Consider the following 9805-nt stretch of genomic DNA (forward strand, 5'->3'; position numbering starts at 1 on the left):
TCTGAACTGTCTGTCTGTGTTCTTTTTATAACGACTGGAGAAAAAGACAACACCAAAGTGCTGTTCCTCTAACCTATTTTGCATGTCTACCATGGGGTGAGATGGGTTGTGCCCTAGCAGTGCTATCTTCTCTCCAGTAGCTTTAGAGAGGATCTCAGCTTACAAAGAGGTCCACTTGAGCAACCTGATGAAAAACGGTTTGGCAGTGATTATTAACTAAGCAGTTTTGAAGTCTAAAGCTGTGTTTCTTGAAAGCACTGAGTGATGCAGCTGCAGGTGAACCAAGCATCTCTAGAAAGATTCAGGTCTTTAGACTGCATAAAGCTTGAAGGAATGGCAACAGGTATTGGGATTCGCAGAATAGCAGAATAGTTTTTTCTGTCCTCTGATTTTTAGTGGGCTTGATCACACAGCTTCACATCTATTAAAAAAAAAACCCAACCCTACTGGCATAATTTTTGGCTCGCTTTCAAAAACAGTACAACCTTATCTGTGCAGTGCCTGTCACTGTGCAATAACTTGTGTAAATATTTTCCCCATAAATGACTCATGTACCTTTTTCACAGCTTTATAGGAAAGTAACAGCTGAGTATTGAGTTAGAAATTACACCACGTCTTCTAAGTGAAACTGTTTTCAAGCTTTTACTTTATTTCATTCACAGATGGGGCATCTTTCCCACCATTTGTTAAGAAGGATCAGACACTCCGCTTCTTCTCCTCTGATATTTGCAGGTAGGCTGGTCCGGTCCTGGCACTCGTGTGCACCCGCCTGTGCCACCTGAGAGCTCCTGCGCTCCGGAGGGCAGCGGCTGTGCTTGAGCTCATGTCGCTGAGGCAGTTCAGCATAAACATTTCACCTAAACACACGTAAAATTGTGAGCCATGCTCATGATTCAGAACTTGATTCTGCCACTTTTATTTCTGCCAAGTAACAAGCTATTTTCAGTATATTTTATTTCAGCCAGTTGCAGATGTATAATTCAGCAATATCTGACTGTTTTGAGCTGTTACAGATCTATGAAAGACACTGAGGGCCACAGGGTTCAAAGTCTTGAACTTCTAAGATCAGGACCCAGCCTACAAACTGCCTTATTTGGTCTGAGAAGGCAATAGGTATAGCAGGGGCCAGTTAGGCCTGTCTTTGGCATTTCTGCAGAACATCATCTATGAAGAACAGGATTACTGTCATATACTAGATACTCCAAATTGTTTTCTCACAGGATATTTTTACGTATTTTATTTTTGTGTACTTATAAACAAATAAATCTGCTTAATACATCCCACACTGATGGCTTTTCAGCCTGCTGATTCTGCTGTGCCTGTCCACTGTCCCTGAGCTCTCCAGTGGGATCACTGAAAGCAGTGTTAAAAGATTTAAAGTGCATCACAGTTTATTTACTTTGTGAGGTTCGATACTTTTATTTATTCTGTTGCCTGGAAACAGCTGCTTCCTTTTAACTAGGTTTAAAGTGGGCCATTTGTTTTACAGACTGTTTGTTTTTAAAGATCAGTGTTTGTATATGATGTTAAAGTTCTTTTTTTTTCACATGAAGTAATTGTATCACCAAACTGGAAAGCATTCCACAAGTCATGGAAAATGGAATTCTATGCAGAGGAGAAATGATAAAATTATTTGGATCAATTGCGCACAGTTTGAGATCCCTCGGGCCATTTAATTCTCATAATTAATGAACAATGAAAGACAGTAACAACTGCCCAAAGGTCATGCTGAAAACGGGGTCATGGAAAATGGTTCTGTCCATGTTGCAAAACCCAGTGATTTGGGAAAACCTTTCTTTGTTTGGCTGCAATACAAAATGTTGCTGCCCTGGTTACAATAGTGTGTAACACCCCTTTCCCAATACCATTTGATAATGTATCAACAAAAGAAGCTTAAATGGTGTTTTGATTCACATGCAATGGAATAAGGTTGTATGCAGAATGCTGCCTGCATCATAAAGCTTAGTTTAGTATCATCAAGTCAGCAAAAACCTACAGCAAAGCTGATTTATTTTGTTAAGTGTCTCTACTGTAGTCCAAAAACTTTCAAAAGTGTCATAATAACAGTGGATGTAGCAATACATAAGGAAAAGAGCTCTTAATTAACTTTTTAGTTTTGTGCATATTGTTTAGTATTAATATTCTTGTCTGTCTTTTTGTGTATTGTTGTGCTCACCTCTGAGCTTGTGCACCATTTTGTGAAAGCGTGGAATATTCTCCATTACAGAGGAACACCTCTACAAACTGCTGAGAAGTGTGAAGGAAGCCTGGGCATTGGCTTTCTGGAGTACTTGCTTCTTTTAAGCGAGAGACAGTTGGGGGATCCTTAAGGAGTATTGCCATGAATTCAGAATTTTAATCCACATGACTGAAACATGTTTCTCCTCTTTTTATTCAGATCGGTCTATGGAGTTTACCAGGGCAAGCAGGATGTGAAGGGAATCTCACTCTATCGTTTCACACTTCCTCGTGAAGCATTTGCATCGCCTACTGAAGTTGGAGATAATTACTGCTTCTGTACAGAAGAAGTGATATCACAGAACTGCACGTTGGCCGGAGTCCTAGACATTAGTGCCTGCAAAGCAGGTATGGTAGAGGCACGGCACTGCCAAGCAAGCCATTTAACAGGGGAGGAAGCACTTGTCCTGTAGTTGAGGTGTTACCCTAAGATCCAGGACTTTCATGTTTGTCTGTGAATTCTTCCACAGATTGCCTGTGAGACCCTTGGCTTTTCTGTAGCCTCGTGCCAAAATGAGGACTACGGTACTTCTGTATTATGCATACTGCTATACAAAATCGTGATACTACAGATTGTACACCGAAACTGCAGGAATGCATGTACAGAAAGGAGAGAAGAGGATTCTATAGGCACTGTATAAAAGCCAGAGATAGTCACAGTCCTTGTATTTGTCATCATTCACACACACTGTGTGTGTCTCTGTGTGTACACAACCATATAGACATGCAGAGACAGAGACACTATTGCCTAAGGTTAGCATTGGTTTAATAAAATAAATATATACAGAGTCTGCGTTTGGTGCAGAGTGGACAGCATGGGTTGCCTTTGGGCTTGCTTTCTACTAAAACAAGACCATGAATGTAGGGGGAAACAGTGACAGTTGGGTCCTCACCTCTGCAGGAAACTGGGAGCACTGCCAGCTCCACAGTGTGGACACAGACAGTGTACAAATTGGATTTTGTACAAATCCACAAACGGGATTTGTAACTACAACTTATTTCACCATGCAAATTTTCCTAATGACAGCAGAATCACAGAAATGCTCTCACTGTTTGGGGGGTGGTGGGACTATTAACATTTTTATCAGAATTGTGTGTCTATATAAAAAAATATGTTTGCATGGAAAATGACCTCAGAAGATGAGCACTGAGACAGGCCTCATGATTCAAGTGAGTTTGTTTTTTCAAATAGGAAGACCAGTATATATCTCTCTTCCACATTTTCTTCATGCAAGTGATTCTATATTGCATGATGTTGAAGGCCTGAGCCCAAATGAGGAGGAGCATGCGACGTTTCTAGATGTAGAGCCTGTAAGTCCAAATATTTAATAATGGTAACTCAGTAAACTTGCAAAGTTTAAATTTAATTGTAGTACAGTAGGCCTTTTACCAAAGTGACAAGCAGAAGATACAATATTTTCATGCTTGCTTTCTCAAGATCTGCTCAAAAAAGGGTTATGGTTTTAGCAAGGGAAATATAGATCAGAACTTTGTCTCATTCTGACCTTTAAAGTTTGGAAAATAAGTTTTGATTTCTCCTTATTGGGAATGTGGGATTTAATAGATTCTGCAAACTTTGAAGTATACTATAACTTTTCTATTACCTTCAAGTCCTTTGAGAAAGTTCTTTTTTATGAAAGTTCTTCTGTTCTCTCTATACTTAGATTTTATTTGTTTTCTATAACTGGCCATTTTTATATAATTACTATCTCCATTGAAATGAAATGAATATAGATCAGATTATTTCCAAGAAAATTGCTGGAACACTGAACAGACTAGTCTAGAATAGACCTAATATAGTCTTTGCAACTCGTATTGTCCAACAGATCTTCAAAACTGAATGAATTTATGACAGCTCTGATTTTGATTGCCTCCAATTTTGCCTTTACTTTTGTTCCAGTGATTGAGATTCTTAACCTTAGGTGTATTTACCAAAGTATACTGAATTGTGTGAGGAATTCTAAAGTTTCAAATTTTTAATTTGCTCTGAATTTGGATGAAAAGGTAAAATTTAGTATTTTTGAATAAAATATTTTTAGTTATATAATTTGACAGTTAAGCTATGTATAGATATAAAGTTAAAACATTGTTTCACCTCATTTGGAATAGAGACATCAACCAAGATTTCCTAAATCTGGTATGAAATTTTCAAGAATCACACCCTGTCTGGTTTTCGTGGAGGACAGAGGGGAAAAAAAGGAGATGAAGAAAAGATCTGACCTTTGTTTTGATGTGTTTGTTTTGATATGAAATGTTTGATTTTGGCCCTATGGAAGTTCAACGTCTTTCTTATTGAAAAAGAAAATTTCGCTAATTTCTGGTGGAAAAAAACCCAAAACATATTTTTATATGAAACATTTCATGATTGATTTAGCATTTTTAACATTTTTTTCGCCTTCAGATTTAATTGAAAATTACAAAAGTAACTATGGTAAAGCCACAAAATCAGAACTTCTGTGAGAAAAGGGACACCCTTAGAAAGATTAAAATTTCATAAAAATTGAATCCTTCAAAGCATAAGGATAAAATAATACCAAAGTACTTTTCGACACAGTCCATATTCTAGGCTTAGATATTAAATTCAAAAATTTCAAAAATTCAAAGATAACGTGGGTGGTTTTTTCTACTTTTAGATCACTGGTTTTACACTACAATTTGCAAAAAGGCTGCAAGTAAACCTCCTCGTGAAGCCTGCACCAAAAATTGAGTAAGTACTACTTCATTATTTTGTTTTTAAAGACTTTTTTCAAGAGGGTTGATTGGTCCACGAGACTGTCAGCAGAAATAACTGGCAAAAGAAGGAACAAAAATATTTTCCCAAAGCCTTTCTGTCTTTCTTGCAGAAAATTCAGCCATGTCTTTTCAGAGAACACAAATTTCAGCAAAAGAGGAAGCCTTCTTGAGCAAGGCACCGCCCAAGAATTTTAACATACATTTGATTTCCCCACAGAAGATTACAAGGCAACAGGTTCTTAAAAACAGCATTCTTACAAAGTCCAAATGAGGACTATGAGGATGAACTAGAAGGAAAAATGTATTTTCTGTAATAAATTCCATGAGAGAGAGAATCTCTGTCTGCTATCACTAGATGGATTTTATCACAAGGTTCGTCTGGTCTCTAGCTGTTTGTTTCTCTTCATTGGCCCAAATGTACTTATACAGACGTGCATTTTGGGATCCTGTACATCTGACAGGTGAACACCACACAGATCTTCAGAATGTCCCACCAATACCTAGCCGTGTCCAGCCTTACTTCTTTCTGACTACCCACATATGGAACACCAGACAGAAAGAGATGGTTGCCTGCTATGTAAAATGGCCATTATTAATTGTAGGCTTTTTTTTTTTCAGTCCAAAACTATACTAAAATGGTACATCTGGAAGGTCAGAATATAGTTAGAGGAGAAGAAAAAATGTTTAAGTAGAGACTGGGCTTATGCACCAAACTAAAACTGACATCCTCTACTTATTTTGTTTTCTCATTTCAGAGCTTTATCAAAGGTTCAAAAACCTTATATTTTTCCTCTTCTTTGGTTAAACGAGGTTAGTGTATTTTCTGTCTACTATTCTTCATTGTTTAAAAAAAAAAGAAAAAAACCCATGACCTGGATTTTCAGTCTTAGTGCCCTGAAGTTGGGCAATTATACTGTGATTTGCACACACCAAGAATATATTCAGCAAGTGAGGGCTTGCATACTTACTTTTCACTGACATTTTTCTTGCACTGTTTCAGTCTGCTGTTATTGGGGATGAAAAAGCAGAAATGTTCAGAAAAAGAGTCACCGGTCGGGTCCAGATGCTGAGTGTGCTGCAGATGGTGTTAATGATCGCAGGTTCTGTGCTGTTCGTGGCATTCTTGGGTTCCTATTTCATATGCAGATCGAAGAAATTGAAATAAGTAAGTAAGCACTAATGGCTCCATCCTCGGCAGTAACTTTTCCTCACGGTTTCAAGAAGTTCAGAATCATTACTTATTTAACTGTTCTTATTTTTTAAGTGCTAGTAAATCTAGCAGTTGTTCTGTGGGAAATCATCCAGATAATATAGCTAATGTTTTCAAATTCTCTTCCCAGCCTTAGTCTTTCAGGATACTCCTAACACACCCAGGAGAAGGTACTGGATACTATATGAGAAGACCAACTTTTTTTTTTTTTTTATTCCAAAGCACAACACGATTGTTGTGAGTTTATGAAAATAGACGTTTTATCCAAGACTGCTAAACTGTTCAGAAGTGCCCTCTTGTAATTCTCTGGGACAGAGGACACACAGTAGCAGATTCTTGTGCTTATCTAGGACATGACCGCTCTCTGGGGTTCAGAGAACCCACTGTAAATGGCATTTTTTTTCAGTGTTGGATAGGGTTGTTCACTTCTTTCTCTCAGTCGTGCATCACTGTCATGTTAGTCTAAACATCTCCTGAACATATCTAGCCCACTAAGACTAAATATATTCCTGTCGTGGGTAGCATAACCAAGTGGTGGATTAGTGCACTGACATTTAGGGAAACTAACATGTTTTCTGAGTGATGTAAAAGAAGTGCAGTGACATGAATGTTATGGTGAAAAGTATGCTGTAGTAAAGACACATTTTGAGAAGACTTACCTCATCACATGCTGAATTCTGATTTTATTTCACTACAGGTAACAAGAAACTTCAGAGGTAGGCAATGTTTCATTGAAATTTCAGCCAAGCGGCATGTTAAAATTCAGAGACAGAAGGTATGATTCAAGGCACAGCCAGTCCACAAGCTATGGAATTCAATACGCTTTTCTATTTTGACAAGACCAACTCACTATCCCAAATAAGCCGATGTTTCCAAAGGTCCATGCTTCTGACGTCACTAAAGAGGCCACCATGGACACTATGCTTCCAAGTAACTTTGATTATTTGAACCTTGTTACAAATTTTAAATGACATTCAAGCAGACTGAAGTTGAGATGCAGTTGCATTTTAGTCCACCTTCTGCCATTTATGTAACTTGCAATTTTTTTCTTCTGGGACTTGCAAGATAAATGAAAGCCGTTTGCTGATGTTCTGTCTCTGAGCACAGGCTGGGAATGACAACACCTTTGAGCTCATGCTGTGCTCTGGATGCTCTCATCGCAAAGTTTCTTTCTGTTCCTTTAAGGAATGGAAGCTGCTGCAATAGAACTGCTCTCTGTCCTCTATTCAGGGATGTGAATTGCGTTGAATGTGAAGTTTATTATGTAAAGTCACTAACTGTAATACATGAAGTTAATAAAAGACTTACTAAAATATGTGGTTTATACATTTTATGTGGAGATGGTTCATAGACACACCACAGTCATTCATATGTTGGTGGAGCTCATCAACATTTGGCTCAGCAGTTTAGCAATCTGAGCTACTCCCTAAATCCCAATCTGCTGCACTACTCTTACTATTACCTCCTGTGTGCTCTTCTTTCTGGCTGTTGCTTGAACACCAGCCTCTGCTCTGCCCTAACGCCACTTTACCCAAGGCCTCCCTGAGGGAATTCTCTCATATGTCACCTTTAGGGTCAAAAGAAAATATTCCAGAATGTTTTAGACACAGGAAGGACTGGGATGATGATTTTGATCAAACATCAGAGGGTTCCACTTCCTTGCTATAGAAAAACATCAGTGAAAGCACGTGGCCCTAATTCTTTGCTGATAAACCACCTGCCACAGTGAAATTTGTGCAAAAATTTGTTTAATGAGGTGCATCAGCTTGTAGACAGGCAGCAAATACTGCCATCTGCATAAATGGTTTACTTTTTCATTTAATCTGAATGCCACACCTTAGAAATGAGAGGCAATGGGGCAGATATTGAGTGTTGTGCAGTCTCTCCTTTTCCCATGGACTCACTGAACTCAGAATCAGAGCCTAAGTTCATTATTTTCAAAGATCTCTTCTTGGATCTTTTCTCCCCTTACATAAGAGCTGCAAAGAAAAACGAAGATAAAAAATGGCCAGCTTCTCATAGCCTGGTGTTTGGAAAAAGTGTTACAATGGACTTTAAACCAGAAAGATTTATCTTGTTAGTAAAGGGCAATATGTTTTGCTGAGTGAGGTGTTTTCACCCTTTGGAAATAAAAGGGAAAACCAAACAGATTAAAATGCTGTTGGTTTAATCTCATGTTCCTCATGGACAAAGCCGTTTAGCTGTCAACAGAGATGAGAAACCACAGAAATCACAAGAGATTATTCTTGAAGGCAAGGTCTGTATGGTACGTGGCTACACTCTCTTTCTCCTGCCGTGAGCTGGAAATGTACAGTAACAGGACAGAAGATGTCAAGGAGGCATGGCACTCAAGGGAAGCTCTGCTGTCCCTTTCCCTCAGAGAGCCAATGCATTTGATTACTTACGGTGCTTCCTAGTCAATGAAAAATAAGACCTTTCTCTCATCTCTACATTATTGCTGTTCTGTTTTCATATTAGTCTGGGGACAGCTTAACACAACTGAAGGCATGCCTAGAGTCCTATGGCCTGGTCAGAAAAGTAAGAGGACCGCTAAAGTCATTAAGTCACCTTCTCTGAAACACACAGAGCTCTGCTGTGGTTCACGATCTGACACCAAGTTTTTATATTAAAACCAGTCTTTTGTACCAGAATCTAAAAGTGAGATCTTTTCACCAAAGGAATGACAGCAATGCTCCTGTGGTTTTTGATACACTAGCATTTCAGCTTCTTTTTCTTTCACTTCAAGTCCATTGTCAGCAAGTTAGTATTTGCTCTACCAGTGTTATTTCGTGCTACATGTTGCTCCAGCAGCTGTGATACAGCAAGTCAGGCCATGATTTTAAAAGTCTCAGGGCCCAGTTTTGCATGCACACACACACGTTTCTTCACATGTATAATCTTACTGATCTCAAGGCAGGTTTGGACTTTAAAACCATGTTCAGCACCTAGACTGCACTTGAATTATAAATAGTAGTTATTTTGTCCAAAGCATTGGTAAGAGTTCTTGTTAATTCATGTTATTAAGGTTAATGTTAAGTATTTACATTTGTTCAAACAGTGCAGGATAAACATTTATTAGAAATATTAACGAACTCAATCCAAATAAAATAAAGCTCAAACTCTTCTTTCTGAGATCCTTATGTGTGATTGTAAATAAAGTCTTCTGTGTTTGATAATGAACTTCTTGTGTTTCTCTTCTTGGCATTTTTGGGTGTGTTTTCTTTTCCTAGAGACTGATGTTATAAATTGATGAATCAGCAATTTTACAGATAACCATGTTATGTCGTTGTACTCTGGCACGTCACAGCTGCTTAGCAGTGCGTTACCACATTTCATGTTGCTGCATGATATATCATAAATACCAGTGACATCATAAAACATTTATGCTCTGGATTACAAAAAGAAGGAGGCTTTGTGGGCAGAGCTGAAGCAATTCTAAAACAATCCCAGTAAACTCAGCTCAGAGAGAGACCTGCTTTCAACTCCCTTAGCTGGAGGTGTTGGCAGGATGGTGTTAGCACACACAGCAGCACATTACAACATCCTTTGCTGGCTCTGCTGGCCCGGCGGGTCAGGTGAAAGAAGAGCCCGGCTACACTCACGCCTCACATTCCCCACCCACCC

At 38.6% G+C, this 9805-nt stretch overlaps 1 protein-coding gene across 2 annotated transcripts in view; it reads left to right on the forward strand.

Annotated features, from left to right (window-relative positions):
• CD36 (CD36 molecule (CD36 blood group)) overlaps window positions 1–7494 on the forward strand; it is a 28521-nt gene extending 21027 nt beyond the window's left edge. For both annotated transcript variants that reach the window (XM_075428221.1, XM_009943569.2), the window contains exons 8-14: window positions 663–732; window positions 2399–2586; window positions 3431–3549; window positions 4872–4945; window positions 5727–5781; window positions 5972–6136; window positions 6879–7494. In XM_075428221.1, the coding sequence (XP_075284336.1) occupies window positions 663–732; window positions 2399–2586; window positions 3431–3549; window positions 4872–4945; window positions 5727–5781; window positions 5972–6136 (671 nt within the window). In that variant the 3' untranslated portion in view covers window positions 6879–7494. The remainder of the gene's footprint in view (window positions 1–662; window positions 733–2398; window positions 2587–3430; window positions 3550–4871; window positions 4946–5726; window positions 5782–5971; window positions 6137–6878) is intronic.
• Window positions 7495–9805: the final 2311 nt, after the last annotated feature.

The sequence above is a fragment of the Opisthocomus hoazin genome, chromosome 8 (assembly GCF_030867145.1).
Source record: "Opisthocomus hoazin isolate bOpiHoa1 chromosome 8, bOpiHoa1.hap1, whole genome shotgun sequence".
NCBI classification, from domain to species: domain Eukaryota; kingdom Metazoa; phylum Chordata; class Aves; order Opisthocomiformes; family Opisthocomidae; genus Opisthocomus; species Opisthocomus hoazin.